Genomic DNA, 17,590 nt, shown 5'->3' on the forward strand with positions numbered 1-17,590 from the left:
GTCCAGTTTGATAGCCATCCCAGGTTAATACTCTCAATTTCTCTGTTTGGAACAACCCTGTGATCAGACTGTTTATAGAAGCTCTGGGCAGAAAGCAGGCATTGGGACCTGAAATGACTGGGATAGCTCCTCAGAATTCTGTGCCTCTACTTCCCACTCATTCTCAACAACTGTGATGCTGGCTGGGCTGTGTCCATTAATGGTGGTTAACATCTCACTGATGCAGCATGTCTAGGGCCTGGGTTGGAAAGCAAAGTATGAAACAGCTTTTGAGAATGTGGTCCTCTGAAGATCCCACTAGAAAACAGCTCTTACTGTGACCATTAGACCACTGCCTTGATCTGAACAGGAGCTTCCTGAGCTGCCCTGTGGTGACTTCTTGAGCTTCTACAGCTAAGCAGCCAGGTTGGTTGCATTTCAGTGAGCAGCCTGCGTTGCTGCTAAGCTGTCTACCCTACTCACTCCCTTAAACAATGAATGGAAATGGTGCAAAAGGAAACCGAGCAGCTTATGAGGTCCACAAGATATAGTTAAGGTGGAGGCTCCCCACATAAAGCCATGGTCGTGCAGATGAGGTGGTGTGACATGCTGAAGTGATACCTGGCCAAAGTTGTCTGTCCTCTAGGTGGGGTTCTTCTAATGGACACCCCAGTCCATCCATGACTAAAGTGCTTGTGTGATCACAGCAGATAATTAGGCACTTAAAATAGGGACCTGGGGTGGATCATCAGCATTTCTCCTATGGGGGGAGCCAGGTCTGTCAGCCCCAGAGAACAGGTGAGTTAAATCTCTTCTCAAGTCACTGATTTCTGAGTCTACCTTAATTTCCCTAATGTATAACCTATATACAGCATAGATCCATCAGGACACCGCAGGCATATAAAGTTTAAGTTTATTCTCCAGAGAGGTCTAGAGCTGCCATAAGCTGAGCAATGTGATACCCACAGCCACAAGGCTTCCAGCAGCCTGAAGCATGCATTCCTCTGCCGATGTCACCCAAGAGATGGGTGGGAGGGAAATGGAATAAGGCTTCATTCCACTGTTATGTTGCAGAGGAGGTTCTAGGAGCAAATGAAAATATCGTGGGAAGAAGAAGTGTGCACAGAGAGAAACATCTTTGATTACAATAAAAAATTTATTTTGATTCATATCATACTAAAAATTAAATAAATAAAATGTCAAAGCATGATTGAATGAGACTCCCCACCATCAGAACAAGAAAACACTATTAACATAATCAATCTTGTAGTCAAAGGAAAATAGGAAGAAAATCTGATCATGGGAGAAAAAAAGTGCTCAAGAGATTTGGCTTTGGTAAAAAACACAACACACACTTAAGGAGTGCCTCAGAGCCTTTGCAGTGGTGGCAAAAACAGTCCAAGAGTTTGAAGCCTTGACATGTTGTGAAACGTTTTCCTTTGTTGTTCTTTTAAACAAAATAAACCCAGAAAGTTTCTAGCAGGAACAGAGAGTCTTCAACATTGGCAGCGGGAATTAATTCTTCCCTCAGCATCATCTGTTGGTAGCTCCTTATTCTGAAGGCATTGGAAAGAGCAGCAAAATTGTGGAGAAACTGAGACAAAGATCTACACACAATCGTCAGTTGCCTAAAGGACTCCAGAAAAAGTTCCTCTAGAATAGAAATGTGATGGCACAGACTACCCCTCATCCTACAGCTAGAAAGGTCCACTCTCTCCACTCTCCGCTCTCCTCATGCTCTGAAAAATGGAAATCTGTGGCACGCAGTTACTGCTTGCTGGCAGCAGGAAAATTAAATGGGAGATGCAGCTTGTTCCATGACAAAGACACTAAATCTATCCACGATAGTATGAGCCATGATGTTTCATACGTGTTGTCAGAGGCAGAATACTCAGGGGAAAATTGGAAAATTAGTATGGACAGCAAAAGAAAACTTTCAGAACAACACAGATGAGAAAATAGCTGATTTTTTTTACCACTTTCTTTGATCTTATACTGACACCTGTGATAAAAAATATCAATGTGAACTGAGGACCAAACTATGAGTTTTCTTCCAAGTCTTTCTAAAAATGACTGAAACAGCAATGAAGTGTTTCTGAATTACTGACATCCTTGCATGAGAAAAAAAAATATATGAAGTTCATGATGAAGAAAAAGTATCTCCAAAATCCAGCCATAGGGTGAAGATACCACTGGGGTCATCTGCGGAGTCTTTTTCCTCTTAAAGTTGCTTTGCTTCTATTATTGTGACATCTCACCAGAAGCATATTGTCTAACAATTGAAAGAGTGGAAGTGCTTAAAACAAACGAACATAGTTCAGGTAGAAACGTTCCATAGTTTTACAAAGGACATGGAGAAGACAGTAAGCCCATTGCATTTGCTGCGCCCGTGACATGCAGGTGAGTTCTGCTGGCCACCATGCTAGGAAAGGGCTTCTTGACATGAGGTTCATCAACAGGTCTCAACACAAGGATTTGAAAATCCTGCCCTTTCAATGTTGCTAAACTGAAGGGTCATGTGTGTACAGCAGAGGGAGCTCAGTTCTCCGCATAGATGTTTGGCATCCTCATCTCTTTTGTAAGCTGTGAGTCCAGTTACTCAGGCAGGTAAAGCAGTTCATGCTGGAGAGTGGTGCTGTGGCCCAAAATGTGTATATTACAGCCAACCGTGCCCTTGTACTGTGAATTGCTTCCTTGGAGGGGAGCTCACTGTTAACAACTGGCACGGAAAATCCAGGGGATAAATCTTGGACTGAAGCACATCACGGGTTGAAGGGCTAGGCTTTCACTGAACTCAAACACTCATCCACTTGGACATGCTGCCAGAACTAGTGCATGAAAGACGAGTCATTTAGATGATTTCTAAATTGCCACAAACACCAACCATCAAAATCCATTAAAAATTAAATGTGCCATTTTTTCCAGGCCTGATCTAAAGTCCCTTGAAGTCTGTGGCAAGAACTCCATTGGCTTCACCAGAGCTGAAAATGGGTCAATAATCCATTAATCCTATATTCATGACATCGGGAAGAAAAAAAAAACATTGTTCCCCATTCTTCACTACCTGAACTTTGTTCTTGGATTCATACTTTATCTGTCTTTGAGGATTAAATGTGTTGATTCCAGCAAAAATCTGTGGATATAAAATCTCCACTGTCATTTCCCTCCCCTCACTGCCTAGAGGTACTGACGTTAATACACTCATTCCTCCAGAGGTGTCCATAATTTTGAAGTCTGGCTTATACTATAGGATCAGCTTGCTTAGATTGTGTCCTTGTAGATGCTGCTACAGGGCAAAAGATTCCTGTTGTATTGCTAGCTGATAACCCAACCCATGATATTTCTTCCATTTCAGATAGAGACCTGGCAAAGAGATTTGTAAAAAAATAAGAGGAAAAGTTTCCTTGGAACTTTTGGATATTTTCCCATAAAAAAGGTAAAAGCTACCTTTAAAAATTAGTTTTGTTTGTGTTTGTTCAAATACAATATAGGAGCTGTTATTATAGTTTCTGACTACAAAAGTACGCCACGTGGAGGCTAGACTTTGGCTAATTTCCCCCCCTTTTATAAAAAAAGTTTAATTTAGGGTTTGTCATCTTTAAAAAAAAAAAATCGCATCTGTTGCACAATTATAAAAGGCACATACATATAAAAGACTGAAAGAAAAAAGTCCATTTTCCAACTGTAAACTGGTAAAATAAAAATGAGCATTCCAGAGAATTTTCCACCAAAAAAAAAGAAATAAAAATTATGTATAATGCAACAAGACAGACATACAAGTAGCTAAAAAGGCCTTTTTCTCTTTTTTTTTGCTGGAGTTTTCAGTGTTGTTTTCTTGCTCATTATGGCTCTATAGGAAGCAATGTTAAATAATATACGATCAGAGATGATTCGATCCCTATTTTCTAGATGCTATCAATGCAGAATGAGGCAATGGCTGAAAAATTTACTACTCCAGGCAACTTCTTCATGTTTTTGCTTAACACGGTATGAAACCAGAAGTAATAGATTAAAAAGAAGAGATAGTTCAAAACCAAGATCAACAGCAGAAGTGAATTAATTTCTTTGAGGTAATCCTTACTATGATGTTCACAGCTGCCCTAGCGGGTCTTAAGTCCCAGAAGTTGTTTTCACTCTTCTTCAATGATCGCCTGCCTTTCTCAAGAAAGAATGGACACACAAACAGCAGTCCCTGTGCCCAGGTTTCCCCTAATTGCAACAGGTAGATCTTTCATCAGTAATTCGAGAATCAAGCCGTAGAGCCTAAGCAGAGATTCATTTTTTCCCACGACTGATTGGTAGTTCCCAGCTATCTGTAGATAGGAAATCACGTGCAGCGCAGAGGCGGTCCTCAGCCGAGCTCCCTGCGGTGAGCATTGCAGCAGTGAGATGCTCCGAATCCGCTGCAGATTCACGCATTCAAACCTGGCTGGTGCTCAGATCATCCTCACTGAGCTTTGTTCTGCTGCATGTTGGAAATTGCAGCCCCCACTTCTTCCCGTGGCCAGGGTCATCTGCCCTTGAAAAAATTTATTTTTTCAATGGAGGCAAGAGTCAAAGTTACATTGAACTCAAAATCCCCATCATGGACACCTGTCTTCCGGAAAGCTCCAGCTGAAGCGTTGTTTTCCCAGTAATGATGCCAGTGTCCTTTGCTGTCTGCTCCAAAACCGTACACATTCACCTAGGAAGTAAGAAAGAACTAGAGTTATGGCCTGGAGATCAATTGGTCTTCATCTGAAATGTTGAAGAAACTTTCTTGACTCTGTTTATCTCTAGGCAGCAGCTCCAAGGACCTCGGTGGCAGCCAAGCTATTCTGCTGCATGAGATGATGCAACCATAGAATAACAGCCCAAGGCCTACTCAAGAGACATTACATCCTAAGCTATGCTGACACCACCACCACACCTGAATCCAGACAGAAAAAGACATTTCTACCCATGAATTCCTGTTTAGCAATATGAAAAACACATTCCTGTCCCCTAAGCATGATGTTTGACCTCAGGAGGTCAGTGGCTTGGGATGGGAATCTCCTCTTTAGCTGATTAAGGCCACAAAGCGTGGAAAAATTTTGGTTTTGCTCCTAGTCTTCCAAATGATGACCCATATCTACCCCTACTTATATGCTTAATTATATGACATTTGCAGTCACTTCAGAGGCAGATGGAAATTATGTTCTTTGTGTGTATACTGCTGTGGCCTTTCCTCTCCCAACAGTTCATTTATTGATGGCTGTGCCTGTCTCCTCTGGTGGCAAAAGTCCAAACATCACAGTTGGCTTATTTAAACGGAGTGGTGATATGGCTGGGTTTGAATGGGCCATAGCCCACAAAGCAAGTGCCCTAACCTACCCACACCCGGATCCACCCAAATAGAAGCTCGTTTTAAGTTATTTCTCGTAATGTCAAAGCCTTGCTCATTGCCTGCTTACCAGAAAACAGGCTCCACCCAAGCCACCCATCCTGTCTGCCTTGAGTGTTGTAGTTTCTGCCAGCATCATTAGGAGTATTTCTATCACTTCTCTGAGCAACGCAGGCCCGGGTGATAAAAGCTCTCTTTCATCATCAGACCTGTGTCCAGGCCAGGGATTTTGTCAGCATAGTGATTTTATCCCCCATGCTGACAAGCCCATGCCTGCAGGATTTTGTAGAGCTGACCTGGCTTTACGCTAACTAGCTAAGTCTCCTATCACCTAGGAGCACCTCACATCAAGCAAGCCAGGGAATTTCCTCAAGTAACTGCTGGAGCTGAAGCATTTACCATAACCTACTGTATAAACCCACAAGCTTGGGTTTGAAAATAGACCATCTGTACTCCCCAAATTGGCTTATGTATGAGCTGATCATTGAAGTTCTTCAGGTGGGATTATGTTTAAGGTTTAGATATCCAAATGAAGGTGCTTGAGCATCCATTACAGTCAGTGGCGATGCAGGGAGCTCAGTCACTGGAAACAAGGGAGGGATCCTGCTCCCCTAATGTCTTACCAGGAGGTTGGTTTGCTGAATCAGCCTCCGGCTCCACCGATTAGCCAGATAAAACCTCAGTGCAGTTGCCCAAACATAAGTGCCATTTGAGATGTCCTTGTGTACTCAGTACATCTACTCAAGGCAGGCAGATGTCACACAAGGCCAGGCCAAGAGTATTGTACTTTTCTGGTGTGGCAGCTGGCGGCAGAAGGCATGCCCAGGGCAACACCAATGGCTCCAGGTGCTTAAACAGTGAGACAAAATATCATTTGGGCTTCCACTAACAAAACGGGCATGGACACCATCCGTATTTAGATTTCTTTTAACGCCAAGTGGAATCTCACTATTTTTGTTTAATTATATTCCTCTAGGATGCATTTTAAACCCTCCCACCTGCTGATATTAAAAAAAAAATCAGTCCCTGTCAGTTGAGCATATCTGCATGTTACCGAGGGCTCTGCATCTGTTTGAAGAGGCGAATGGCTGAGAACAAGGAGAGGGGGAAATAAAGGCTGAGTGAGTGGCCAGGACATGTTCCTGGCACTTCAGTGTGAATGTCCTGATTTTTTATCTATATATCCAAACACAGCCAGACCTCATCGCACACGTGGAGTGCAAATATCAAAGACAGAAGGCCTGTAGAGGGGTATCTCCCATGATGCTGGAGCCAGTTTTCATAGACGTATTTCATAAAAGCTGGATTATAAACCAGGATCTAGGCAAAATTGGAGAGAAAGACTCATTAGTAAAATACCCTGGGAAAAAAACCCAACAGTAGCATGTCATCACTAAAGGACATTGGGGTAGTGGGGTGGGGGAGAAAGGAATAATAGTTATTCTTGAGGCAGGTGAAAGAAAAAAATAAACCATAGTTAAGCGCATTCAAGAATATTTCCTATGTGCACATGAATATGACTATTCTTGGTATTGATACCCCACCTGCTTACACTAATATAAATCCTGGGTGATTCCTACTGAAACTAATGGGTATGAAATGGCAAAAGTGAGAAAAAAATCAGGCATTCAACTCTCCCTGCAGCATCCTGCTGTAACACACACAAGCTCTGGGGAGTTGTAGGCCTGAGCAAAGCAAGTGTAAGATGCCATGCCAGATCTCATAGAGTCACAGAATCATTTAGGTTGGAAAAGGCCCTTAAGATCATTGAGTCCAACTGTAATTTGGGTGGGAACGTAGAAGAAACTGCATATTCTGCACAATATGCCAACCATGTCTTTGTATCTCTACAGGCACAGATCTAAGGAAACCAGGGGTCAGGTGTAAACTGTCAGGAAGCCTATCAGGTTGCATCAGCTGCATTTCTGTTTCCCAAACCTCTTATTTTTCTATACATTTTTTAAAGACATAAATTGCACTTGGTTATCTCCTGGGGAAATTATGGGGCCATCTAATAGAGACACAGCACTTAAGATCAGTCCTGAGTGTACAGTAAATCCAAGAACTGGTGGGAGTCCTTGGTTTCAACCCTCTTCCCTGAATCAGGCAAAGAGAGGTTTTTCCCTCCATGCTGCGTTTGTAATTAGAGTGACAGCGTTTCAGTGCTATCTGGTTAGCTGCAGGGCTTTCCTTTTTACAGAGTCAGAGGTTAATTGCTGATATTGTATCTGTGTGTAATCGTGTCTCACAGGGTGTTTTGCATTACGCGGTGTGGGAAGAAATACAAGCTTCTCATCTCCCTGCCACAGCCATACCCTGGGCTGGAGCTACTCAACTGTGACGCAAGTTTAACAACCTGCCGTAATGCATCTCACAAGGGTTTTGCAGAGGTTAATGTGTTCCTTACAACAGGTAGGGATGAGCTAAGTGATTATTTAATACCCCCAGAGGTCCATGGTTTGAAGTACGGGGGTATAAACTGATACTGGTTAAAGATCTCATCTGAAGCCTTTGGCAAAACCTGGCCTCCCGAATGAAGGACATGTGCTTTAACCTGTAATTTTAATTCTCTGAGGCTAATGTCATACTTTACCAACCCTTGAGACATTAGAAGCCTGAGCTCCTCTGAAAATCAGCCTCTCCAAAGGCTGAAAGAGAGACTTCTATTTTGCTGGAAGGTCTGTGGAAGAGGAAATATCTTTTGCTTCTCCGTACAAAGCCTGCTTTGGTTATGTCCTCAAACCATGAAGCTACAACAAAAGTCTTTGCACGGTAGCTAAAGGTGCAACATGGGAATGACCATCCTGCCCCATGGGAAATCCTGCCTCCAACAGTAGGACATGTCTCTTAAACCACAGCACACTTGGGCAATGCATGGGATGAACTGTCTTCTGACCACTGTAGGGTGGGCACCAGGTCTGACCAGTCAGGCCCCTTGACCGATTGCCTTCTACACATCCCCACTATGAAATAAAATGGGTCAGTGATGTTTTGTGAACCTTGAGGGAAGTGACATGGCACAGGCCATGTCCACATTGCTCAATTCTGTCCCTGTGCGAAACAGGGAGTATTCCCTGGTCCGTGCTATCTTGCAAACCTTGCTTGAACATTGCCTGGGAGTGTATTAATACACCTGGGACGAAACCAGCATGGACTTGGCCTGAGCCCAGTCTCCAGGCTTGTTTAATTAGGTACAGGCAGTTATTACAGCTGTGGGCTAAGAGCCTTCCCCAGGAGCCACTGATACTATCTTGGATTCTCCACTGACTTAAAACACACAGCTTTATTTGTTCAGAGTTCACTTAGTTCTTAATTGCAAGGAACTGACCTGGGTGTGAGCAACACCCTTGATGTTGAAAGAGTAAAATTATTTTTTAAAAACTCCACAGGCTCTCCACAGGTCAAAGTGCCGTTACACCCAGATGACCGCAACAAGTGGGAACAGAGCAGCTGCTGTGGAGGGTGAGCACAGCTGGCCAACAGTGCACCTTAAAATCTCCCTGAACAGCACCAGAGGAAGGAAGGCAACCTTCAGAAGAGCGGTAATGCAATGGCATAGTCACAAGAGCAGTTTCTTTCCAACCTCAGTTATTTAGTGGTTGCTCTATGGCCTGAATGGCACGCAGGAACTAAACATTTAGTTTAGCTGAGCCTTGTACAGTGTGTGTATTCTGGTTGCAGTTTTTATGAATGTCAAGGGGTTCCTTGGATTCTTGCAGTCTCCCAAAGAGGCAAAAGACCTACAAATAGATTAGCAGAACAAATTCATAAAACAGCATTTCTTACCTTTTCTTTTTTGACTTTGATTTTCCGTGGAACTGGAACATATGTGCTGTTAGAAGAAAAAACACAACACCAAGATTAGTGAAAGCCCAACATATTAATATTTTCCTGTCTTTCCAAACAAAGAAAGAATATTCTTCACGTACAGGAATAAATTCAAATTATTTGAAAGCAATAAATTCAAGAAATTGTTGGAAAATGAGGCTGCAACTAAGTAATACAGCATGAAAAGAACTGAGGTTTCACTGAAGCAAGTTTATAGGAAACCATTACATTTTTAAATTTTCAAGTTAATTATTGACAGTAGGACACCAAAGATTTAATTGACAATATATTGTAATGTCAATATTATGTAGAATTCATGACTTCTAATTCTTGGACCAAGACTGTTGCAGTCTTTGCACATTGATGACGGGAAGGGCTTTCCATTTAATTTAATGGCAGAAAAACCTTTTCCCACCAGGGGGAGACTTCTACCCTCCTAATACTTGTAGATACTGCATGACTTTCAGAGTAGGTGGTAACAGAGTTCATAACTTCTGTGGTCATGTGCAACTTCAGCATTCCCAGTACACAGCCCCTCACCAGCCCTGGGGATGCTGAAGGCTTCCTGCAGTTCCCAGCATAAAACTTCCAAGTCATACCCTTATGACTGGGTTGAAATCACAAGTCATGTCTTGAAAACAAAAAAATCTTTCTGCCTCATATCTCATGCACTGTGCACGCTGGTATTACGCAGCTCATCACGAGTGCTGTAAAACAAAAACCTCCCCGAGTTTGTTTCAAGTGAGAAAATTCTGAACTGGCCTTGGAACTGGTCTATATCCCAAAATATACCTTGCATGCTCTTTAGGTAGGTTGTGATAAATCACCAAAACCTTCCAGTAGTTTAATCTAAATATTTTTGCTTGATTTTTGGTAACAACAAGATTCCTGTGATTAATTTTTTACCTCTCTTTGAACCATGGATCATCAGCACTTTGAAACATTAGTCTAAGTCTTCCCAAACCAGTGGTGACCTGGCAATGTTGTCATCCCATAGGTGCTTCTAGGCATCCCTGACCTTAGGTCCTTGCCCCAGGCTGGGTTCAGTGGAAGATATGACGGGTGGGTTCCAACCCCCCGAGATGTGACGCGAGATGCTAACAGGGAAAAGCACACCCATGCAGACTTCTTAATCTGTCCTCAGCAAGTCTGCCCTTGCATCTGCTTCCCGTGGTTAGCAAAGTCGGTAGAAGTAGGCTTGGTGATCCCATGTCCTTTTTGTGGTTTTGGAGACATAAATGGCTTTTTTGCTGGTAAAAACTCCTTGTTATTTTATAAATAAACAACCAGTCCTTTTTGAAAAGGTGACTTGGAGGAAACTAGAGGGCCATATTTCATGGTCCTCTAGCCAGGTACAGTAGAAGACTAAAGAGAATGATATGCACTATTCAAGACAGTATTTGCAGACAGCTCTAATCCAGCCAGGAGACTACTGTAGCTCTTGTCAGATGACATGTTATTCATTTTAATCATGGGCTATTTCATTTTTTCCGAAGCAATACCAAAGTCCTGCTGCCACTTGGCTGCAGAATTTCATACAACTGCATGGAAAGTATTGGCACGCTGATTAAGACCGAATGGAGACCTACATCATTATGACCATGTAAAAACCGGGCCACATAGCAGCCAGGGAGTTAGTGACCTAGTAAATACCACACAGGAGCGGGACAAAGAGTGAAGCCTGTGATGAAGGTGGGTACAGGTGGAATTCATATAATCTAGAAAATATCTTCTATGAGCCACTTGGCAAGGCTCCAGTGAAGTCTGCTGGCATCTCTGGCCACCTTGTCCAGGATATTTACTATACCGTTGACCCAAATGGAATTTGTGGAACATTGTAAGGAATACAAAAATTGCTCTTTGCCAAACCAAGTGGAGACACGTGGAGCGTTTTTCACTATGGGAATTCCCAGAAGACTTGCAGAAGGCAAGCTAAGGCAACTACGCTAAATACCTGACTGATGAGGGTCTGCAGGTTTGCTGTCCCAGAAGACTTTTTCTTAGTCTTTTCTGGGACAATGCTCAGTCTTAGAGAGCGACAGTCAAATGGGACACATCTGAGAGAATCAGCTGTCAGTTCAGTCTGATATTAAGGCCATCTCAGTCTGGCTTTTCTTTAGAACCATAATACAGGATGCTTATCTTTTTTAACTATGAATGCACTAAGGTGAGTATTCCTTCTCTTCTAAAATACCAACTTTTGGATGGGTTTTATTTTTATTTGATGCCTTCTCACCTTTATAAATGTGCAGTCAATGGTTTCCTTATACACTGTATCTGACACTGTGTGTTTAATGCATATTCATAGCTTTATTTCTGCTAGTCTAAAATTAAGTTAAATGTATTGTTATGATTTGTGTGCTTATGATTTTCTGGTTTTATTGCTCCAGCATGTGCCAGCTTATTAATTATGCAATTTCCTTGCTTTGAGTATGGCAAAAATCTTAAAATACTGGTACTTCTTCCATGGGGTTAAAGATTCACACACTAATTTATACCAGCTGCTTACCAAGCCCATATATAAAATCTAATTTTAAATTTATAATATGTCCTGTAATTTATTAAGCAAAGGTGTTTTTCCTTTCATGTGCTGTGACTGCCTTGTAGTCAACCAGTTACATCTTCCTGACAAGCCAAGGGCTTACTCAACTGTACTGCTGCAACCCACCTGCTGCCACTTCTGAAGGTACTCAACAAAAAATAGTGAACAGCTTTGCAATCTGGGCTCAGAGCAGTGGCAGTGATGGAAACATAGATGGGTGATGGTGGCAGCAACAGGCCCTCTGCGGGTGCCTCTTCCTAGCACAGGGATGGATTTGACAAAGATGCAGCAAGGGGCTTCATTCAAAGGCCACTGAAGGCAGCTGCGAGCTTTCCATTGCTTCTGATAGGATTTGGATCCAGGCTTAAGGGCAAAGGTTCTCAACCTGTTTTATCAATACAGCTTCTAAAGGAAAAAAAAAAAAACCTAAGCCTTGCAAAAAAGATTATATTTTTAAGCCAATTTTCTAGGCGGGTTGATTTTTCCGAGATACAAGTGTGTCCTGAAGGTGGACTTTTTCAAGACAACTTATGACTGTATCTACTAAGTGCTGGTGGCAAAAAAAAGGTAAAGAGAGACTAAATCAGATTTGTTACAAGCTAAGAGAATCTTAATAAAAAGTGAAAAGAATCAAAAATGTGTTTGAAAAGAGAGAAAAGAAAAAGAAAATAAGAAATAAAACTCCATTTGTTGTCCCATCAAAAAGTTTTCCTTAAAAATGCAAAGCGGGTCTTATTCCCAGTCAACAGGGACATACTTTTATGAGTTTTTAATCTTCTGAGACTCTGAAATTGGGAAAAAAAGTTGACATGTCTTGAAATACTTCTCTCTAGAATAAAGTAATCTGATCTGCTCTTGCTGTCTATGTGTAGCAGGGTACCACTGAGCAATCCCACCAGGCTGTGGCTTTACATCCAGCAGATAACCTCACACACAGTACAAATGTCACGTATTTCATTCTCTGGATTAGGAAAAGCCAGCTTATAGGAGGGAAAGAATCTGCTAGCAGGCGTCCAGAAGAAACATGTTTTGTTCACATTTCTAATTCTGGTGCTGCCATAAATGTATTAAGCAGGCCAACATTTACTACTGAAAGCACAAAGAAGAAATGGAGAATAAATACCAGCGTGGCCCATTATTGCTGGGTAAAGCAGGTTAATTTAAAGCTAAGGCACACAGGTCACACATGAAACAACGCTGTTTCCCCTGCACAGCTCTCAGTCACCTTCTGCCAGGAAAGATGGACAAAACTCCTGACCAACCTGTCCAGGGGAGGGTACTGTGGATGGGGACCTAAGTGTCTCAGTCCAGTCTGCTTCTGCTGTCACTGCCCTCTGTGAGCAGCCTGCACATTGCTCTCTGCCTCCTTGTCCTCTTCTGCAAGTAGTATAATATATATGTTGGAGGACCACTTGGCCACCCGAGTGTCTCAGGTGGAATAATCCAGGTATCTAGGACCACTGCTGAATTAATAATCCGCCAAACACCTGATTCTGCAGATGGCTTTCTGATGGGTACGTCTGAGTACAGGCAGGCATGCTGGCTGCACCCGCTGTACCTCCAAGGGACTGGAGAGGACGAAGGATAAGCAGAAGCCCAAAATGAAGCACTGAACCTCAAAGCCCAGGAAGCCACTGCTCAAACTGGCCTCCTCCAGCAGCCAAAAAACCTCCTTTCATTTCTCTGGGACCACTGTGTGGGGCTGCAAAGAGCTGGATCTGGGTTGTTGCCTCAAAGACTGCACCATAACATTGAACTTTTCCTACAGAGCAACTGTTCAGGACTGAACCCTGATCTCAGAGGGTCTGTAAAGCTCCCCTAGGCCTTATGAGAAGAGGGGATTTGCCCAGTGTGAGCGTTTCTGTCCTACAGCAACATGTGGGGGCTCCCACCCCTTCAGCCTGCCCGCTCAGGCCTGCCCTTACTCACAAGTTGATGGTGCCTGTGGTGAGAGCAGTGACAACCCAGCGCAGGTCCAGGGTTTTGAAGGGGATCAGGATCATGCTCACGTTTTCTGCCAGGTCTTTGTAGCTCTCAGGGTAAACAAAGTGGTGAGTGGTCTTGCTCCCAACATCTGATTCGTAGCCAGTGGTGGGGGCACGGTTCATTCTGCAGCCCAAAAGAAGTGAGAGAGTGAGGAAGTGGGAGAGGAATTAAGTAGGTGCACACAAATGTGATTCTTCCCCAGATCATTTGCTTGAGGTGGCAGGAAAATGCTGCCATGGTTAAGGAAGTGCTATATGCAGGCTCTTCAGACAGCCTTGGCAGAGTGTAATGATCCTCCAGCAGGCTGAAGTGACCATCACCCATAGTGGATAAATTAAAAGTAAATGAAAGCTCAGCTTTAGCGTGGGATTTCTTGGACTGAGTGGGAGTTTCTGCCAGGCAAGCGTATTTCCGAGCGCATCCCTTGGTTCCCCTTACAGTCAAAATAGACCTGGTCAAAAAAGCAGTGAGTCCATGAGGACATCTATCATCCTAAATCTGAAGCCTCCAGTGGGTGAGAAAAACATTTCCCTGAAGTCTGTCAGCTTGACTTATTGCAGTTTCATTCCCCCCATTTGTACAGATGTATTTGGATGTCTAGGGTCAAGGTAACAAACCATGTTATTTGTGATAAGCAGCAGTAAATATTTCTTATGGTCCTCCCACGAAAAGGCACCAAAAGCACAGTGACAAATGCAGGCCCTTCTGCTGACACTTCATTTACTCAAACTGTACTTTGTATTGTGTCCCCCAACTTCGACACACCTACTTAAGTTTGCTCTGCACACGTGTGGTGTGCTTTCAGTAACCCTGGGGTCAGCACATGGAGATCTACCCAGGGCCCACCAGGGCTCAGCCAAAACGTGTTGGCCAAGCTGGGCTACCTTATGTTGGGTGTATCAGGGAACAGGGAACAGAGAGGGGTCTGAACTCAGGGCTGCAGAAACACCTCTATGCATGTGTTCCCTCCCAAAACCAAATCTGGGGACACATCAGCAATTCCCTCCCTGGTGCATTAGCTCGCTGCTGGTAGAGATTTCTATGTTTCTGTGGAGCAGCGTAGTGCAGACTAGAGATCCCCAAAGTGGCTCTGACTGACCTTACATGAATGCATGGTGCTGTGCAACACCACGGAGAAACTCCCAAGCTGGCTCTGAGCAGAATGGGGTTTCTCTGCAGCCCAGTGGAGTCTCCTGCAGAGACATTAGCTCAGCTCCCGGCAGGAATGTAGGGAGGACAAGGAAAGATGTAGCTGACGAGATGATGATGAGCATTGTACATTGCCAGGCAGGGTGTTGCCCTGGTCACTGATAAGGGGGAAGGTAAAATCTGTTTATCAAATCTATGCCATGCTGTGTTATTGCAGTGGTCCCCCAGGTGAATTAGTTAGACTGCATAGGCAGTCTATCCTGCCAGCCTGTGACAACTTGTTATTGAGTTAGCTTCTTCCCTGCCAGTGACCCACATCGCACTGTGTAGAAATACCCCGTAAAGCACAAGACTTACTATGTTTTATCCTGAGATTAGTTAGTCACGTATAAAATAGGGGACATATTTGTCCGTCAGGACAACGCCAAAGGTAGTATCTTAGTTATCTTACTCGCACCCTGCCTTTGGGTCTGTTTACCTTCCCCACCATCCATGGTGGGGCTGCCTGCATGGCACGGCAGAAGGCAGTGTTCACACCCAGTCTGAGCAGGAAGGGCCAAGCAGCATGAAAGTAGACAGTTGAACAAATAAAAGTGGGCTGGAACAGTGTTTGGAAGGAAAGGTGTCGCCTCAGACTCCCTGGCTCTCCAACACACATAGATTACACCCCTGGAACTCATATTTGACCTAAGTACCAGATTCACTAGATAGCCCCTGAAATCTTGTTTGCTCACTTGTCCCCCAAAATACCAGTGAATTTTAAACAACAGAGACATCTGGATTTGAGGTGTTGCCTACTCACCTGAGCACAAAGTCATGGGAGTCAATATCTTGGCCATACTGAGACTGCAGAAGGTTCCCAGAGTTGCCCACAACAGCGCACCGCCTGCATGAGTGAGTGCCTCGCTCCTGCAGTGGATCCCCATTCCCAGGAATTAATCCAAACAATTCCTTGAGAGTATCATTAATATTCTTCGGAGTTTTCTCTCCTTGCAATTTCTGTTGGGGAGAAAAACCACTCTAGGTTACTGATATAGCTATTCTGTGAGCAAGATGTGGCTTCAAATGTATTCTCAAAGACCACTCTTGCATCTACCTGCAGATACTGTCTCCTGCAGTATGTGTTACAAGGCTTCAGGTTAGGAGCAGAAGTGTGAAGAAAAAAAAAAAGTGGAAAATCCCATCCCATTAACTTTTTTATCTTGGTTCCCCTTTTTCTTCCCTTTTCGTTGCATTCCCTCATCTCTTCAGTCTCTATCTAGGCATGGTGGAACAGGTCATGTGTTCTCCCCAAGGCTGACCTTAGCAGAATAAATGTTCCTCTTGTGTCTATAAACCTAATCCCTCCTTGAGCCACATATATTCTATTAGGACACATGTAAGAGTTCTTTTAACTCTCCTATGAAGGGCAGAAGAGTCTCAGGGAACCTGATAGAGCACAGACCGAAGTGGCCAACAACCCTTCCACAGATTTTGGCACACGCCAGAAGTGGCAGTGGGAGATCTTATTGCTGCTGTTCAGGACTGTGGAAGAAACAGCTGCCAGTGCAATAGGAAACTATGGTAGAGTTAGCCCTGAGGGTTGGGATGTAAAATAATCTTAAAAAATTCTCCAGGATGAAGTAAACCACCCGGACCTTGGTCATTGTGTCTGTTGCCATGGAGGGAAACCCTTTTGTAGCAGCTCTGTGGTGCATGGTGGAAACAATGGCTGGAGTGGGAAGGTACAGGCAAGGTGCAGGGCAGGTGATGCTCAGACACTCCCTTTCTGAGGCTCTGCTCTCTGAGGGCTACTAAAGAGGTTGGGAGTGCTGGCAGGCTCACAAAAAGCATTGCCTGCCCTTGTGGTGCCGCTTGCTTGCAAGTCCACAAAGGAAGAACGGCTCCTAACACAAAATCTGCCAAAAGACTCTGCCCTTGCTCTGCCAACTCAGAGCAAGGAGAGACGGGGAGGGAGGGAGGAGAAACACCTTTTCCCACGACTCCATCAATGGCCTGGGGTAATTTGGCTTTAGTTTCCAATGCCTTTCCCTTGACTGCACCAGGAACTGTTAATTTGTCCTGCCATCTCTCTCTCAGATACACAAACAGACGTAACGCTGCAACTTTTGTTTAACTTTTGTGCTGCCTCTTTGCAGACCTGTGTAAAGCAACCTTACCTGTACTGAACTGAACAACAGGTCTGTGGAACTCAGAGCTACAAGACATATTGGGGCCAAGAACTTGAAACAAAGAAGGCAAAGAAATGTTGCATACATAGATTAATCTCCCTGTTAATCTTTGCTAGCCTATATACTCATATATGGACTGCACAAGGTGGTTAGGATGCGAGGTAATTAGGTTGTCCAGACAAACACTGTCATTATTACCACGCATGCCACTATTCAGCGGATGGCTCAGTTATTTATGTGAAAAAGGTTATCTCATTCTAAATCTGTGTGTGATGCTCAAACACATGTTCACATATCTAAACTCTTGTGTATTCTTCATTAATCCAATCTAACCTGTTCTTACTCTGAATATATGAAAACCACTTAATGTTAGGAAGCCTCAGGCCTTCAAAATAAATGGTGAGTTCATAGATGTCTTAGAGTGTAGTATCAGGTGTATAATGTAGAAAAATCCAACCTTTTTTAAAAGGGAACTTATTTTGAGCTATTTGAACATGTATGTGCATACACCCATGTATACTCTCTCTCTGTAAAGCTGAACTGACTTTAACTATCTTTAAGGAACGAAAGGGA

General features: G+C 43.5%; 1 protein-coding gene across 3 annotated transcripts in view; it reads right to left on the reverse strand.

The window, feature by feature from the left end:
• Nucleotides 1-1,116: 1,116 nt before the first annotated feature.
• ST3GAL1 (ST3 beta-galactoside alpha-2,3-sialyltransferase 1) overlaps nt 1,117-17,590 on the reverse strand; it is an 80,509-nt gene continuing 64,035 nt past the window's right edge. For all 3 annotated transcript variants that reach the window (XM_075085881.1, XM_075085882.1, XM_075085883.1), the window contains exons 3-7: nt 15,649-15,845; nt 13,641-13,820; nt 9,128-9,173; nt 6,542-6,661; nt 1,117-4,663 (exon numbers count right to left, since the gene is read on the reverse strand). In XM_075085881.1, coding sequence (XP_074941982.1) covers nt 4,490-4,663; nt 6,542-6,661; nt 9,128-9,173; nt 13,641-13,820; nt 15,649-15,845 — 717 coding nt within the window. In that variant the 3' untranslated portion in view covers nt 1,117-4,489. The remainder of the gene's footprint in view (nt 4,664-6,541; nt 6,662-9,127; nt 9,174-13,640; nt 13,821-15,648; nt 15,846-17,590) is intronic.

Source organism: Phalacrocorax aristotelis, chromosome 2, assembly GCF_949628215.1.
Source record: "Phalacrocorax aristotelis chromosome 2, bGulAri2.1, whole genome shotgun sequence".
Taxonomy (NCBI): Eukaryota; Metazoa; Chordata; class Aves; order Suliformes; family Phalacrocoracidae; genus Phalacrocorax; species Phalacrocorax aristotelis.